At 44.9% G+C, this 18,868-nt stretch overlaps 1 protein-coding gene across 1 annotated transcript in view; it reads left to right on the forward strand.

Annotated features, from left to right (window-relative positions):
- Positions 1 to 18,868, forward strand: part of flt4 (fms related receptor tyrosine kinase 4) — a 237,547-nt gene that overhangs the window by 181,446 nt on the left and 37,233 nt on the right. Inside the window, exons 12-16 of the mRNA XM_060837385.1 lie at positions 3,510 to 3,618; positions 4,925 to 5,284; positions 7,293 to 7,439; positions 12,359 to 12,490; positions 18,361 to 18,482. Of these exons, the coding sequence (XP_060693368.1) occupies positions 3,510 to 3,618; positions 4,925 to 5,284; positions 7,293 to 7,439; positions 12,359 to 12,490; positions 18,361 to 18,482 (870 nt within the window). The remainder of the gene's footprint in view (positions 1 to 3,509; positions 3,619 to 4,924; positions 5,285 to 7,292; positions 7,440 to 12,358; positions 12,491 to 18,360; positions 18,483 to 18,868) is intronic.

An 18,868-nucleotide genomic window follows, 5' to 3' on the forward strand; every position in this document is an offset into this window, starting at 1 on the left:
CAACTCTTCCAATCTAACCTCACAACTGAAACATATCATTCCTGGATCCAATTTCACAAATTTATTCTGCACTCTCTCTGATGTATTCACATCTTTCCTAAATTGTACTCAGTACTATAACCAGTGTCCTATATAGAATCAGCACAACTTCCGTGCTCATGTACAATGCCTCTATTAATAAAACTTCAAATACTGTAGATTTTTAACAGCTCTTTCTAACTGTCCTGACTCCTTTAATGACTTATACACATACACACCTGCGTATATCTATGCTGCTGCAAACTCTTTAAGATTGTATCTTTTATTTCTTTTATACTCTTTCCATATTCTTTGTACTAAAATGTATCACCTTATATTTCTCCACATTGAACTTCATCTGCCACCTATCCACACTCTCCACCAATGTGTCCATGCCCTTTTTAAAGTTTCACACTGCCCTCACAGTTTATCATTCTTCCAAGTTTACACAACCTCAGAACATCGCAAATGCTTTCCAATTAATGAAATAGCTGAAAATGTGTTGCTGGAAAAGCGCAGCTGGTCAGGCAGCATCCAAGGAGCAGGAAAATCGATGATTCGGGCATGAGCCCTTCTTCAGGAAAGGGCTGATCTCCAGCATCTGCAGTCCTCACTTTCTCCCAATTAATGAAATACCATGGTAATGTCAGAAATATGGCTGTCAATGTGAGCAGTGAGCTCCTAGATAACGACCAGTAAATCTGTTTGTTTTAATGGTGTTGGTTGAAGGATAAATACTGACACAGGAAACTAGGGAGAATGACTTCAGAAGCTCTTCTTCAGAATAATGCTTCTAGTCAGCCACTTAATCGGGCAGACAGTGTAGCATTCCCTCAGTACTGTTCCTCCGACAGTGTTGCACTCCCTCAGTACTGCCTGTCTGACAGTATTGCGTTCCCTCAATACTGCCTCTCTGACAGTGTTGTGCTCCCTCAGTACTGCTCCTCCAACAGTGTTGCACTCCCTCAGTATTACCTCTCTGACAGTTTTGTGCTCCCTCAGTACTGCTCCTCCGACAGTGTTGCTCTCCCTCAGTACTGCTCTTCCAACAGTGTAGCATTACCTCAGTACTGCTCCTCCGATTTGTTGCGCTCCCCCAGTATTGCCTCTCTGACAGTGTTGTGCTCCCTCAGTACTGCTCCTCCGACAGTGTAGCATTCCCTCAGTACTGTCTCTCTGACAGTTTTGTGCTCCCTCAGTACTGCTCCTCCAACAATGTTGTGCTCCCTCAGTATTGCCTGTCTGACAGTTTTGTGCTCCCTCAATACTGTTCCTCCGACAGTGTTGCGCTCCCTCAGTACTGCCTCACTGACAGTTTTGTGCTCCCTCAGTACTGCTCCGACAGTGTTGCTCTCCCTCAGTACTGCTCTTCCAACAGTGTAGCATTACCTCAGTACTGCTCCTCCGACAGTGTTGCGCTCCCCCAGTATTGCCTCTCTGACAGTGTTGTGCTCCCTCAGTACTGCTCTTCCGACAGTGTTATGCTCCCTCAGTACTGCCTCTCTGACAGTGTTGTGCTCCCTCAGTACTGCTCTTCCGACAGTGTTGCGCTCCCTCAGTACTGCCTCTCTGACAGTGTTGTGCTCCCTCAGTACTGCTCTTCCGACAGTGTTGCGCTCCCTCAGTACTGCCTGACAATTTTGTGCTCCCTCAGTACTGCTCCACCGACAGTGTTGCACTTCCTCAGTACTGCTCCTCCGACAGTGTAGCATTCCCTCAGTACTGTCTCTCTGACAGTATTGTGCTCCCTCAGTACTGCTCCTCCGACAGTGTTGTGCTCCCTCAGTATTGCCTCTCTGACAGTGCAGTGTGCTCTCAAGAGTACCATCTGGCAATACAACACTCCCTCAGTACTGAACTGTCATAGAATTTGGGCAGCACGGTGGCACAGTGGTTAGCACTGCTGCCTCACAGCGCCAGAGACCCGGGTTCAATTCCTGACTCAGGCGACTGACTGTGTGGAGTTTGCACATTCTCCCCGTGTCTGCGTGGGTTTCCTCCGGGTGCTCCGGTTTCCTCCCACCTTCCAAAGATGTGCGGGTTAGGTGAATTGGCCATGCTAAATTGCCCGTAGTGTTAGGTAAGGGGTACATGTATGGGTGGGTTGCGCTTCGGCGGGTCGGTGTGGACTTGTTGGGCCGAAGGGCCTGTTTCCATACTGTAACTAATCTAATCTAAAAAAAAAGAATAATTAATGGCGCACAGGAGACCATTCAATCTAAGGAGCTCATACTAGCTCTTTCTACAGCAACCAGGTAAATCACATTCCCCTACTCTATCCCTGGAGCAGAAACCTGTGCTCATCCAGTTTCCATTGGAAACTATTTCTTTTTTCTGTTTCTAAGGTCTCCATAGGCAGCGATATAACCTCTACTGTGCAAAAGAATTCTTCCCCACATCCCATTGCATCTCTTAGAGCTGTGTTCTTTCACCCTTGTATTATCAATTCATGGGACCCATCTTTCGTTATCTACCCTATCTGAAAATGCCATTACCTTGTACACCTATATCAAACCTCCCTTTATTTTTACTCAGATGAGAACAAATCTTGTTGCTAAAACTCCCTAATCCTAGAACCATTCTGGTAAATCATCCAAAAAATGTGATGACCAAAACTGGACTCACTTTGGCATCACAGAACCCTCATCAAATTTCAGTTGAGCTTCTCTGCTTTTCTGTTTGCTACATATATATATGGTTACTGAGTATAAATAGGAAGCCCAACATCCAATGATTTTTTGCTAACCACTTTCTCAATATATCATGTGCACTTTCAAAGTTCGATGCACATTAACCCTTGCTGGTCCCTTTGTCCTTACACACACTTTTGAAAATGTGGTATTGAGTCAATACTATCTCTGTCCATCTTCTCCGTCAAAATATATCACCTCAAATGTCTCTGTTCTAAATTCCACCTGCTACTTGCCCACCCATTCTGCCAACTACCTGTGTCCTGTTGTAGTCAATTAGCGTCATTCTCACTGTTTAGAACTCCTCCAAGTTTAGAATCATTGGTAAATTTTAACATCATACTCTCTTTTTTAATATCTAAGTCATTTAGAAATACGGAAAACTAAAGCAGTGGTGCTCGTATTGACTGAAAGGCTAGATGTAGGCGGAAATGATTCCCTCTCACTGGAACTCTAGCACCTGGGGACACAGCCAAAACTGGAAGTGAAGTTGGGGGAAAAAATAAGACTGGCTTACCTTAGAATTATCTTCTGCAAGTGAGGAGTGAGGCTCTGGCATGGTTTGTTTTAAATCAGAGGTTGATTTGATTTCTGTTAAACAAAGTTATTCAGGGGTATGAGCAATGGCGGGTGTCCGGCATTTGGTCACAGATAAGCCATAATCTCATTGACCGAATGGAAGCACAGGCTTGAGAGACTGGCTGGCCTCCTCCTGTTATATGCTGCTATTCAGTGTTCAGACAGGAGTCACTGTTGGCCCTCACTTATTCTAATTATTGTCTTCTCTCTCCACACTGGCAGACGGTTAGCAAGCTGGTGATTTTAGCTGCAAATATCTCCGTCATGTACAACTGTTCTGCTTTCAACAAAGTTGGACGTGATGACCGGGTCATCTACTTCTATGTGACAAGTGAGTGACAGAACTTTACTGATGTGAATGGAATGCATTGTAGCCAACAGACACTGACCAAACATAGGAGCATTGTAAAGGCTCAAGTAGTCTATCGCCTTGTTCTTGACTTATTGCTGTATGATCTTGTGGGGGGAACTGAAAGAGGGTGATGGTTTTTCTCCTGCACTTGCAACACAGGGACCTGAACTGATAAGGCAAAAACAGAGTGAATGGTAGTTGTCTTTTCCCTAGGATGGGGGATTTCAAACTATTTGGCACATTTTTAAGGTGAGAGGAGAGAGATTTAAAAAAGACATGAGGGGCAAATGTTTTACACAGAGGGTGGTTCGCGTGTGGAATGAATTTCCTGAGGAAATGGTGGATGTGGGTATAATTACAATGTTTCAAAGACATTGGGATAAATACAACAGTTTGGAGGGATGTGGGCCAGGAGCTAGATCAGCGTGGTGCTGGAAAAGCACAGCAGGTCAGGCAGCATCCAGGGAGCAGGAAAGTCGGTGTTTTGGGCAAAGCCCTTCATCAGGAATAGGTGGGACTGGTTTAATTTGGGATTGTGTTCGCCATGGTCTGGCTGGACCAAAGAATCTGTTTCTGTGCTGTAGGACTCTATGGGTTCGAATCCCACAACTGGAACTTGGAGGTTAAATTTTAGTTCATTAATTAGATTAAAAACATCTGGCATTAAAAAATGCTAGCAGCAACAATGGTGTCCCTGAAACTACCAGGTTGCCAGAATTCCTGTTTGGTTCACTGATGCCCTTTAGAGAAGGAAAGCTGCCATTGTCATCTGATCTAGTCTCTGTGTGGTTCCTGCTCACAGACCAATGTGGTTCACTATTAACTGCCCTTTGAAATGGCCTGGCAAGCCACTTAATTGGATCTAAAACAGATACCAGCTCCACCACACCGACTGTTCAAGTAGTTCAAAAAAGACCACCCACAGTCTTGTGACTGAATTAACTCATTGTGTGGTTAGTACATTTCCAAAGAATCCTGGGATCTCGCTACAGAATCCAATCTTTCCCAGTCAGGCCAATTTCCTTTTGGAAAACTGCTTCCATCCCAGGCATTTCAGATCATCATAGCTAGCAGTGTCTAAAGCATACTCTCCCATTATTCTCTCTGGTGCCTTTCCCAATTATTAGTCCCTACTGATTACCCGCCCCAGTGGAAATAGATGCATCTTTTTCTTTTTTTTTCTGAATTCTCAAACTACGTTTATCTATTTCCCATCGAGGGCAAGGTGACAAAGGAGTTATTTCAGATTGATTTGATTGAACTTGAACTTGCTCCTTTCTGCTAGGTATCCCAGAAGGCTTTGGAATTGATCTTCAGCCTTCGGAGATCCCAGTGGAAGGTGAGGATGTGAAGCTACGTTGCAATGCAGATAACTACACGTATGAGAACCTACGGTGGTACCGCCTCCTTCCCAGTGCCCTGGAGGGGGAGCTCGGAGACCCCCCGGTCCTGGAGTGTAAAAGCATGCACCTCTTTGCCAAGGAGATGAAAGGAGTGATGATGCTGGACTCGCTGATGAAAGGTGTGGCCCTTGAGCTTCAGATTCCCAGCATAACTTTACGCGATGAGGGGGATTACGTGTGCGAGGTGCAGAACAAGAAGACTGGAGAGAAACATTGCCACAGGAAATACATCTTAGTGCGAGGTGGGTGTCATAAACTTGGCGTTCTTGTAAGATGGAAGAATATGCAGTAAGAATTTACATTTATTTAGCCGCATTTATGACACTAGGATGTCCGAAAGAGCTGCAGGATCTATGAAGTATTTTTGAACTGTTTCAACATAGGGAATGTTGCAATCAGTTTGTGCGAGGCAAACTCCCATAAACAATGCGGCATAAACAAAGGAAAATGGTTGTGATTATTGAAGGTCAATCATTTCAGCTCCAAGAGGAACTCTACAGGAATTCCTTAGGGAAATGTCCTAGGCCCAACCATCCTTGGTTTCTCCATCAATTACATTCCCAGGTCAATCCTGCAGGTTCTTGCTTACTAACATTTGGGGACTACTGCCAAAATCGGGAGAGCCGTATTACAGACTTGAGCAACAGTTTGACAGAGGCATATTCATGAAATTACACTTTACACGCATCCCAGACGACACCACCACCATTGCTGGATATGTTTCATACCCCACCAATTGAGTTGGCAACACATGGTGTACAGTCAGGAGAAAGTAGCCCTAGGAGTCCTCAACATTGTCTCATTGCCTCAGGATAAACATGAGCAAGAAAAGACTTGCTGATTACTACCACCTACACCCAACCCCTTTCTCAGCTGATGAATCAGTATTCCTCCATGTTGAACACCACTTAGAGGAAGCATTAAGGCTGGAAAAGGCACACAATGTGATGGATTTCAATGTCCGTCACCAAGATTTGCTCAGGAGCACCTGTATCCTCAAAGGCATAGCTGCAGTGTGTACCATCTACAAGCAGTAACTCATTTAAGCTCCTTTTCAGTATCTTCCAAACCACTACCATGTAGAAGGACAAATGCAGCAGATACATGGGAAATCCACCAGCTACAAGTTCATCTCCACGTCACCCACCATTCTGATTTGGAAATATATCACTGTTCCTTCACTTGAATCAAAATCCGGGCCCTGCCTCCCTTCCTCCTCCATTGTGCATCTATATCTTGAACATGGACAGCAACAGCTCAAGAAGGCAGCTCACCACCACCTTCTCAGGGGCAACTAGGGATGGGCAATAAATCTGCCCTAAATAAAAATGGTCGAAGAATAAATATTGGACCAAAAAACACCACTGTGTTACTTCGATATGTGCTTTGGGATATTGTACACCCATTTGAGTGGACAGACAGAGGCTGATCCTGCAAGCCTTTGACAGAGTAGTGCAAACCTTTGGGGCTGCACTGGGAATACATAAAATTTACTCTACCCTTTTAAACTGGAAGTAAAGATTCTTCCACACTGTCCCCACCAAGCACTTCCATGACAGATACAACATAAGATTAGATAAAGTAAAGCTCACTCTACACTGTGAGTAAAAAGTGAGGTCTGCAGATGCTGGAGATCAGAGCTGAAAATGTGTTGCTGGTTAAAGCACAGCAGGTTAGGCAGCATCCAAGGAACAGGAAATTCAACATTTCGGGCCAGAGCCCTTCATCAGGAATTCACTCTACACTGTCCCCATCAAACACTCCTAAGATAGGTACAGCATGGGGTTAGGTACAAAGTAAAGATCTCTCAACAGACTCTCCATTAAACACTTCCAGGGCAAGTACAGTATGGGATTAGATACGGAGTATATCCCCCATTACAGTGTCCCCAATAAATGCTTCCAAGACAAGAACAACATAGGGTTAGATACGGAGTAACAGTTCCTCTACGTTGTCACCAGTATTGTATCATAACACAGCAGGTTCACTCATGTCCTTTAGGGATGGGAACGTGCCATTATTCCTAGCCCAGCCTCTGTCTGATTCCAATCCTATATTATGTGGTTTCCCAATGTTTTCAGCTAGCCCTGATACAACCAGAATAGTGACAAATGGAGTTCACGTGTCATCGGCATGCGTTTACTTTGCACGGATACTATGTTTTTGAGATCCTCAAACTGTGTATGTGTTTAAGCAAAACCTTGCTCTGTATGAAATTTACCTGATGCTGAGTTCTACATCTTCTTGCAGCTCAGGAGATGCCAAGTCTCCTCGTCAACCTGACTGATACTTCAGTCAACATCAGTGACTCCATCCACATGAGCTGCAAAGCGAGCGGCACTCCCCACCCCACCGTCATCTGGTTCAAAGATGAAAAGCCACTCCATGAAGTCTCAGGTAAGAGCCAACGGGCAGAATTTGAATGGAAAGAAATTGCAGAAAACTACAGTGCAGTGTTACCTGGGTGTTTTGTATATGAATCACTGAAAGTTCACATGCAGGTACATACAGCAGATAAAAACGAAAGCCAACGTTGGCCTTTATTGCAAGAGGGTAGAGAACAAAAATAATGAAGTCTTTCTACAACTAGTACAGGCCATTGGTGAGGCCACACCTGGAGTAGTGCATAGCTTTTGAAAGAATCAAATTACTGCAGATGCGAAGAGTCGCCTAGACTCGAAACGTTAGCTTACTTTCCCTCCATGTATGTTGCCTAACCCGCTGTGATCTCCAGCATTTTTGTTCTCAGTGCAGTTTTTGATACTTTGCTTAAAAAGTGATGCTCTTGCACTGGAGAAAGTTCAGATAAAGTTCACTCAATTGGTTTCTGGAATGAAGGAGTTGTGTTTTGAAGAAGGGTTGAGCAGTTTATCATTGTTGTTTAGCTGAATGGGAGGTTGAAACATTAAGTCTCCTCCCACAGTTCATGTACACTCCAGCATACCTGCAGAAATGTCTCTCCACGTTTTCCTCGATTGCTAACGTTAATAAGGTCATTGGCTGGGTCATTGGCAACATGGTTAGACCATTCAGCCTCACCTTGTCCTCTTTTCACTGAACCTCACCAATCCCTTCCTCCTCCCAGATTAGGGTGGCACAAAGGCTCAGTGGTTAGCACTGCTGCCTCTCAGTAACCAGGGACCTGGGTTCAAATCCAGCCTCGGGCATCTCTTTGTGTGGAGTTTGCACATTCTCCCCATGGGTTTCCTCCCACAGTCCAAAGATGTGCAGGTCAGGAGAATTGACCGTGCTATATTGCCCATAGTGTTAGGTGCATTAATCCGGGATAAATACAGGGTAGAGAAATGAGTCTGGGTGGCTAACTCTTCGGAGGCTCGGTGTGAACTTGTTGGGCTAAAAGGCCTGTTTCCACACTGTACGGATTCTAATCTAAAACCTGACAAAACCCAGGACCAACAGAGGAAGGCATATTTTGGAAAATTCATAGCACACTCTCTCAAGTGGTGGAAACCAGTCTAGGAGATCACATGAGGAGAAAGTGAGGACTGCAGATACTGGAGTACCAGAGTTTAAAAATGTGGTGCTGAAAAAAAACACAGCAGGCCAGACAGCATCCGAGGAGCAGGAGAATTGACGTTTCGGGCATAAGCCCTTCTTCAGGAATGAGGAGGGTGTGCCAAGTGGACTGAGATAAAAGGTAGGGGGGCTACCCTTAGAGATTGTCACCATGAAAACTCAAACAGATCATGTTAGAAGCTCCTGTCAAGTCTGAGAAAATAGCATTTCCCCTACTGTGGGATTGAGGAATATAGAGCAGGGAAATCTTTGAGCCCTTTGTGTGGAATTTGCACTTTCATAGAATCCCTACAACGTGGAAACAGGCCCTTCGGCCCAACAAGTCCACACCAACCCTCCAAAGAGCAACCCACCCAGACCCATTCCCCCCTGACTAATGCACCCATCCTACACATCCCTGAACATAATGGGCAACTTAGGTGGCTAATTCACCTAACCTGCACATCTTTGGACTGTGGGAGGATACTGGAGCACGCAGACTGGGCAGAATGTGCAAACTTCACACAGACAGTCACCCGAACCTGGAATTGAACCCAGGTTCCTGGCCCAGTGAGGCAGCAGTTCTAACCACTGAGCAACCGCGCTGCCCCTTTAAAGTCAAAGCTGACAAGGACTCTTCTGGGATTTGAACCCAGGACTTCTCACAATCTCCACAGTCACTTGAATCGAGAATCATACCTCTAGACCAACAAGCCACTGCCATGGGTCAAAATGATTGGCATGGTGGCTTAGTGGCTAGCACTGCTGCCTCCCAGGTTCAATTCTAGCCTCGGGCGATTGTCTGTTTGGAGTTTGCACAATCTCCCTGTGTTTGCGTGGGTTTCCTCCCACAGTCCAAAGATGTGCAGGTCAAGTGAATTGGCCATGCTAAATTGCCCATAGTGTTAGGTGCATTAGTCAGAGGGAATTGGGTCTGGGTGGATTACTCTGAGGAGGGTCGGTGTGCACTGGTTGGGCTGGAGGGCCTGTTTCCACACTGTAGGGAATTTAATCTAAAATTGATAAGTGGTTCAATTCAAACCCAGGTTCCCAGAACATTAGTTTCTACTGATCATACCACTATGCCATCACCTTCCCAAACTAATGGGATTGGAACCCAGGCCTCCAGGGGAAACCGGGATCTGAATATAGTGCCTTAGTCTGCTTGATTCTGCCCATGTTTACATGGGTTTCCCCCAGGTGTTCCGGTTTCCTCCCACAGTCCATAGATGTGCAGGTTAGGTGGGTTGATCACGCTAAATTGCCCCATAATGATCAGTGATATGCAGGTTAGGTCTTTTAGTCATAGGAAATGCAGGATCTCATGGAATAAGGTTAAAGGGGGGTGGGTCTGGGTAGGATGCTATCCAGAGGGTTGGCGTGGATTTGATGGGCCAAATGGCCTGCTTCTGCACTGCAGGGATTCTATAATATAGCCACTGTCATTGCTAAGTGTATGGGTTTTATCAGGAGCAGACGGAGTTTGCAGAATCACTGTCCTATTTCTGAGCTCCCCTAGCTTCTACAGGATTCCTGATTGCTACACAGTAACCCCCGTCAACGAGGATGCTCGAGGCAGGGCTGGGGGAGAGAAGCTGGGATAGTTCTCCCGAAAGAATGGAATTTTAAAGGGGTGAATAATAAAGGTGTTCAAAATCAATCTCAATCAAAATTCACAGATAATGTACACCTTGGGATCATTATAGTCTGTGAGGAGTAGAGTGTAGAATTTCAGAAGGACAAAGTTACAAGTTATTGATTAGGTAGCAATGATTTTGAACACAGAGAAGGACAAGGTGATACATTTTAGTAGGAAATCTATAGAGAGATGATATAATGTAGAAGGTATGGCTTTGAGAGTGGTGCAGGAGCAGGGACATCTAGGTGTACATGTGCATATGTCTTTAAAGGTGTGGGAATAGGAGACCAGTTGATAAAATACATGTCATCCTATGCTTTACTAGCGTAGAGTACAAAATCAAGAACATGATGTTTAACTTGTAAAAAAAAAATTTCAGCCTGGAGCATTGTGTCTAGTACTGATTGCTGTAATTTAGGAAGAACATGAAGGCATTATAGAGCGTGCAGTAAGAGTTCATAATAATAATTCCAGAGATGAAGAATTTCAGTTATGAAGATAGATTGAAGAAGCTAGGATCCTTGGATCAGAGAAGGCCAAGTTAAGATCTTATTACAATATTCAAAATGAGGGAGCTGGACAGAGAAAATAGGGAGAAAATATTCCACAACCCCGTGGCCCAACATTTCAACTCCCCCTCCCACTCTGCCGAGGACATGCAGCTCCTGGTCCTCTTCCACCTCTGCTCCCACACCACCCGATGCCTGGAGGAAGAACACCTCATCTTCCACCTTGAAACACTTCAACCTCAGGGCATCAATGTGGACTTCATCAGATTCCTCATTTCCCCTCCCCCCACCTTACCCCAGTTCCAAACTTCCAGCTCAGCACCATCCTCATGTCCTGTCCTACCTGCCAATCTCCCTTCCCACCTATTCACTGCACCCTCCTCTCTGACTTATCACCTCCATCCCACCCCCCCATTCACCTATTGTACTCTTTGCTACCTTCTCCCCAGCCCCCCTCCCCACCCCCCATTTATCTCTCCAACCTGCAGGCACCCTGTCTCTATTCCTGATGAAGGGCTTTTGCCCGAAAAGTCGATTTTCCTGCTCCTTGGATGCTGCCTGACCTGCTGTGCTTTTCCAGCGCCACTCTGATCTAAACCCCAGAAAATATTCTGACCCATGCAAGGATTGTAAATGACAGATTGAAAAGAAGTGGAAGTGATGTGGGGAAGAAATTTCTCCCAAGGTCTGGAGTGCTTTGCCAGAACATGCATTGAGACAGGTTAAGTCAATATATTCCAAAGGGGAATTAGATGATGTTTTGAAAAGGAAGCATGTGTAGGGTTACGGGGGAAGGAGGGGATCGACATTAAGTGGGACACTCATTTAGAGAGCTGATACAGGTATGATGGGCTAAATGGCCTCCTCTGTGCTGGAAAAACTCTATGGTTCTGAAGATTGGGTGACCAACAGACAGAGACTTAAAATATTTGGTGAAAGCCGCAAAGATGAGTTAAGGTGAATTATTTTTACGTAGTGAGTTGCTATAATCTGCAATGCACTACGCAAAAGGATGGTAGCAGATTCAATGATAACTTTCATTAGAATCAGATCGAAGCCTGAACTGAAAATTTTACTGGGCAATGAAGAACACGCAGGGGAGTGGGAGCAATTGGAAAATTCTGCTGACGCAGACATAATGAGATCATAGAATTAGAATCCCTGCAGTGTGGAAGCCAGCCAGTTAGCCAATCAAGTGCTCACCAACCCTCCTGCCCAATCCCTGTAACTCTGCATTTCCCATGGCCAATCCACCTAACCTACAGATCTTTGGACCATGGGAGGAAACCCACACAGAAACTGGGAGAATGTGCAAACTCCACACAGATAGACACCTGAGGGTGGATTTGAACCTGGGTCCCTAGTGCTATCAGGCAGCATTGCTGACCACTGAGCCACCATGCCACCCAACAGCACTGTTCAATGATTAAGGCAGTACTGCATATAAACAACTTTGCATTTGGCTGTCACCTTCTGCAGCCAAATAGCCTGCAAACGAGATTGTCAGGGGAGGAATGAGCAATTGGACGATAATGCTAGCAGAAGACCCAAGGTAGGTATTCAGGGACACGGGGGTGAAATGGGATGCAAAGGTGGTTATGGTCTACTAGGGGAGATGAAAACTGTCTAATGGAAAGTGTTTCTGTTTCAAGGGGTCATCCTCAGTGAGCAGAACCAAATGCTGACCATCCAGCGAGCACAAGAAGAGGATGCTGGGCTGTACAAGTGCTTTGCCTGTAACTCCAAGGGCTGTGTCAATTCATCTGCTATCATCTCTGTCGAAGGTCAGTCATCACTTCCGCATTGACATTAAAAAAATCAATTTGTTACCAATTTGACGAGGATGTAGAGTGTTAAGTGAGAGATAATGGCTGTCCCCCTTTGGGTCAATTTGCTGCATCATGGAGCCCACCATCTTGGGGCCTTCCTCATTAGGGGCTTATCTGGAGCCTTGAAGCTCAACGAGGATCTTAGAGGCAGAATTTAAAAATGGGAAAATTGTTGTAGGATATGAGGCACAGCAAGATCCCACAAATAGCAATGAGCAGATAATATACTTTGACTCATGCTGGATCAGGGATAAGTACTGGCCAGAGTTCCATGGGGAGCACTCCCTTGTATCCTTGTAAGGGAGTGGGCTGATTTTCAACCAATGTCTCATCCCAAAGATGGTGCCTCCAATAGTGCAGCATTCAGTAAATACTGGGAGTGTAACTTCAGTCAAATGTAGGTGCTCAAATCACTGGATTGAGGATCTGAACCCACAACATTCAGACTCAAATGCAGGAGTGCCATAACTAAGCTACAAATTAATAGGCATCCAGTTTATTAGGTTAACTGCTGTTCTGTACCAGCCTCTTGCATGGTAATGGTGAGCCATCTTCTTGAAACATTACTGTCACATGGTGAAGGTGTTCCCAACTCATGTCAGCCATGGGTTTCAGGATTTTGATCCAAAGATGATGAAGGAATCTTTATACATGTGCAATTTTTTCTGGGGAGGCAGGGATAACTTCACTGGAGTAATGGTCCAGAACCCAGGCTCATGGGTTTGAATAGTTGGTGAGATTTGAATGCAAGAAATTAAAAGCTAGTCTAACGAGGGCCATGTAACAATGGCTGAGGTTAAAGTTGGATCAGCCGTTTCCTTATTGATTGATGTAGAAAGCTTGAAGAGCCTTGTTCCTGGTTCATAAAAGTAGCAAAAAAAAAATGAGGAAATATCGTTCCACACAGTGAGGAATTAAGGTGAGGAATACATGTCTGGAGAATATGGTGAGGACAGGAGTAATCAAAGCATTCCAAAGGGAATTAAAGTGTTATCTGGAAGGGCAGAATGTGCAGAGTGAGAAGGAGAAAGCTAGGAATGGCACTAAGAGAATTGCTCATTTGAAAAGGCAGTGCAGAAACCATGAACTAAATGGCCTCATCATGTGCTATAACAATTCTGTAAATCGTGATTATGTAAACAAGATCCTTGGCGTTGTGAAATTTTAAACCTTTTGTATTGATGGCACATAAATATGTCCTCTGTGGACTAGTTTATGCAAAATGCATACAACTTGCATTTATATAGTGCCTTTAGAATAGCAGAATGCCCCAAGTGCTTTACGCCAGCGTTATCAAACAAGATTCTCAGCTTGTACGAGGGGCATAACTACAAATTGAGGGGTGATAGATTTGAGACAGATGTCAGAAGCATGTCAGAGTGGTAAGGGCGTGGAATGCCCTACCTGCCAATGTAGTTAACTCAGCCACATTAGGGAGATTTAAACAATCCTTAGATAAGCACATGGATGATGATGGGATAGTGTAGGGGGGGGTGAGCTTAGAATAGCTCACAGGTTGGCGCAACATTGAGGGCCGAAGGGCATGTTCTGCGCTGTATTGTTCTATGTTTTATGTTCTAAGATTTGACATATTATGAGAAAAGCGTGCATATAACCAAAAGCTTCGACTCTTTAGTAGGTTTTGAATGTCCCTTAAAAGTGAATGAAGGGCTTATGCCCGAAACGTCGAATTTTCTCTTCCTTGGATGCTGCCTGACCTGCTGTGCTTTAACCAGCAACACATTTTCAGCTGTGATCTCCAGCATCTGCAGACCTCATTTTTTACCTTAAAAGTGAAAAATAAGTAAGAGTGTCCCAAAGATTTAGAAAAGATATTCCAGAGCTCTGAGTCCCAAAAGCAGACAGTACAGCCACAACGCAGGATAAAATTGGGGAAGTACAAAAGCCCAGAATTAGACAGAGTCAAGATTTCCCACAGGCTGTGTGTCTGGAGGATGTTATACACAGACGGGAGGTGTGAAGCCTTGGAGCGATTTAAAAATAAGGACCAGATTTTAAAATCAAAGCATTGACAAATTTCATTCTGGTTCAATGGAGATTGCAGGAGGGCATGCCAGGAGCAGCTCTAGACATACCTGAAGGTGAGGTGTCAACCTGGTGAAGGTACCAAACAGGCCAACAACATGCCAAACAGCATAAGTAGCAAGTGATAGACAGGACTAAGCGATCCCACAACCAATGGATCAGATCTAAGCTCTGCAGTCTGGCCACAGCCAGTCGCAAATGGTGATGGACAGTTAGAGGAGGAGGTTCCACAAATATTCCCCTCCTCAATGATGGAAGAGCCCAACACAGTAGTGCGAAAGATAAGGCTGAAGCATTCGCAGCAATCTTCTGCCAGAAGTGCCAAATGGATGATCCATCTTGGTCTTCTCCAGTGGTCCCCAGCATCACAGATGACAATCTTCAGCCAATTCGATTCACTCCATGTGATGTCAAGAAATGATTGGAGGCACTGGATACTGGAAAGGCTGTGGGCTTTGACAACATTCCAGCAATAAGACCGAAAATTTACTCTAGAACTTGATAGTCCCCAAGCCAAGTTCTTTCAGTACAGTTACAATCTTGGCGTCTACCCGACAATGTGGAAAATTGTCCAGGTATGTCCTGTACATAAAAAGCAGAACAAATCCAACCTGGCCAATTCCCACCCCATCAATCTACTCTTGATTATCAGTAAAGTGATGGACAGTGTCAACAACATTGCTATCAAGCAGCACCTACTCAGCAATAACCTGCTCAATGACGCCCAGTTTGGGTTCCGCCAAAGCCATTCAGCTTCTGACCCCATTACAGCCTTGGTTCAAACATGGACAAAAAGAGCTGAATTCCAGAGGTGAGGTGAGAGTGACAGCTCTTGACATCAAGGCTGCCATCGATCAAGTGTGGCATCAGGGAGTCCTCGCAAAAGTGGAATCAGTAGGTAATGGGGGTAAACTCATTGCTGGTTGGAGTCATTCCTGGCACATAGAAAGATGGTTATGATTGTTGGAGGTCAGATATCTCAGCTCCAGGACATCCCTGCAGGTGTTCCTCAGGGTAGTGTCCCAGGCACAACCATCTTCAGCTGCTTCATCAATGACCTTCCCTCCATCATATGGTCAAGTGGAGATGTTTGTTAATGTTCAGCATCATTTGTGACTCTTCAAATTCTGAAGGAGTCCAGGTTCAAATGCAATAAAATCTGGATAATATCCAGGCTTGGCTGGCAAGTGGCAAGCAACATTCACACCACACAAATGCCAGGTTATGACCATCACCAGTAAGAGACAATCTAAGCACTGCCCCTTGACATTCAATTGTGTTACCGTCACTGAATTCCTCACTACCAGCATCCTGGGGGTTACTAATTACTTAGAAACTAAATGGACCTGCTACATAAACATAGTGGTGATAAGGGCAGGTCACAAGCTAGGAATAGTAAGGCGAGTAACTCATCTCCTGACTCCCCAAAGCCTGTTCACTATCTATAAGAAACAAGTCAGGAGTGTGATGGAATACCCCCCTCTTGCTTGGATGGGTGGAACACCCACACTCGAGAAGCTTGACACTATCCAGGACAAAGCAATCTGCTAGATTGGCACCACATCCGCAAGCATCCAACCCCTCCATCGCCAACATTCAAAAGCAGCAGTATGTACTTTCTACAAGATGCACTGCAGATATCCACCACAGATCCTCAGGCAACACCTTCCAAACCCACAACCACTTCCATCTAGAAGGACAACGGCAGCTGATACATGGGAAAACCACCACCTGCAAGTTCCCCTCCAAACCACTCACCATCCTGATTTGGAAATATATTGACGTTGGTTCACTGTCACTGAGTCAAAATCCTCACATTCCCTCCCGATGGACATTGAGGGTCAACCCACAGCAGGTGGATTGCAGTGGTTCAAGAAGGTAGATCACCACCATCTTCTTAAGAGCAGCCAAGGACAGGCAATAAATGCTGGCCAGCCAGTGACATCATGTCCCACAAATGGATAAAAAAAACTTGGAGCTGATTGGAATCAATGAACAGGTGTTGGGTAGAGGTGCAGGAGGTTAATGAGAATTAGGGGGTTGTGATAAGCTGAGGTTTACAATGGTATGTATTATGGAATTTTATCCCCAGTTTTTAATCTTTTCCCTCCTGAGTGCCAACTGCTGTCATATCCCCATTTTTTTTGTCAGCCAATGTTTACGCTAAAGCACACGGGCTCCAAGTGGGCACTGAGTCAGACTCAGCAATGAGGACTTTTACAGTCAAGGAACTGTTCAGTAGTCAGGAAAGCTTGTGGTTAGCCCTTTAAATGTTACTTAATTGAAATTCAGCAAATTCAATATGGATACCTCCTCAAATTAGAGTCATTGAAACATATAAATAGGCCATTCAATCCATTGTGACCAGGTTAGCTCATTAAAAAAAATTCATACTTCATTCCAAATCTCCCTCTTTATCTATAACCTTACAACCTTCCCCATGCTTGAGTATTTGCCCAGTTGCCTTTAAAAATGACTTATACTATTAGTGTCCTCTTCTGAGCTAAAACATCACAGCCCACACCATGTTTGAAGACAGACTCTCTCCTCTCCCGTCTAACATTTCAAGGCAAAGCACCCCACTTGATGGACACTCTATCCAGTATCTAACATTTACTGTCTGCATCACTGTGTACACACAGTTCCATCAGTGTATACCACTGACGAGGTGGACAACAACAATAATCTTTCAACAGCACCTTCAAGGCCCATGACCTCTCCCAGCTACAGGGCAACAATACATAGGAACACCACCATCTGTCCTTCCCCTGCAAGCTACTCACCATCCTGACTTGGAACTATATCATTTTCCTTAAGTGTCACTGGGTCAAAACCTTGGAATGACCTCCCTAACAGCATTGTGGGACTTCTTACAGCGGCTCAAAATATCGACTTACTATTGTAGTGATTGTAATGAGGTCAGCTAAGTGGACCTGTAGAATATGGGTTGTCTGGTTGGGGTTGTTAATCTCGTCCAGTCAGGGAGCCTTGGTTGACAGCTACAAACAGGAGGGTTGGGCCGTGGAGGGGGTTGTTATGGCCGACTGCCTGCCCCTCTTCTTCGGTTATAACAGAGCCCGGGTGTCTCTGGAGAAGGAGCATGCGGTGTCCAGCAACACCCTTGAGCTGTTCAGGGAGAGGTGGGTGCCGCAGGGGGTGGAGTGCATTACTTCCCCCTCCAATTCTATTTTGATTTAATCCCTTCCCTCCTCTTCACTGTTTGATCACACAGCATTGCCCTTTAATGTGAAGGGCACTGCTTGTCACTGGCCACTCGGGTGTTTCCTTTCTTCCTGGTGGTGGAAACTGAATAAAGATTCGTGCACCTTATGTCTTTCACTGTGACTCACACCTGCACACACACACCATGGGGGCTGGGGGAAAGAAAAGAAAAAAAAGACAGGAGTGTTGGAGGTTCTGTTCACTCTGAGAGTTGGTTCCTGGCGGGAGATGAGTCAGTGTCAGGTACATGTAAATAAATGGTGTCATGGTGATGGGATACTGGCCTCTGTGGAGTTATTTCAACCATCATCTTCTCAAAAGCAACTAGGGATGGCCTTGACAATGACACATGAGAAAATAAGAAAGGTCTTTTGCTAATGATTTTAAATTTACGGCCTTGACTTAACTCTTCCTCTCTGCTAAACAGTAATCATGATAGCCCCATCTTTATAGGTGACATAAACAGCTATTGGGACTTGCAATGGTTTCAATTTTCAACAGAAAGAAGCTTCAAAGAAACTCTCCATTCTAACATGATCCTTTCCCATTTTAAACAGGAGGTGATGATAAATCAAATATCGAAGTTGTGATCCTGGTTGGAACTGGAGTTATTGCAGTCTTCTTCTGGGTACTTCTCATCCTTATCTTTTGTAATGTCAAGCGGGTAAGATTCTTGGGGGTAAGTTATTCAGTGGGTTTCTCTTTTATTATTGTCGTAATTTTTGACTCAATGTATCATCTCCAGAGCCTTCAGACAGTTTGCCAAAACTCCTGAACTGCAGCAAGAGCTCACCCCCTCAAACCAGGGAACTCATCCCCCTACCAACCACACCATCAATCAGTCTCTCCTCACAGCAGTGAGACTCCTCCCTTCCATATTCTCCTCTCCTGCTTTTCCTCCTATCAGTTAAGAAATTCTCATGACAGTGCAAACATTCAAATCAGCAAACTACTCTTTGGCGTGTGATCTGGGTTAGAGTGCAGCAAACCTGTTAGCCATTTTGCAAACAGCAAAATCCCACAACAGTAAGTGATAGATGACCAGACAATCTCTTTATCAGGACA

This window comes from Hemiscyllium ocellatum, chromosome 16 (assembly GCF_020745735.1).
Source record: "Hemiscyllium ocellatum isolate sHemOce1 chromosome 16, sHemOce1.pat.X.cur, whole genome shotgun sequence".
In the NCBI taxonomy this organism is placed as follows: Eukaryota; Metazoa; Chordata; class Chondrichthyes; order Orectolobiformes; family Hemiscylliidae; genus Hemiscyllium; species Hemiscyllium ocellatum.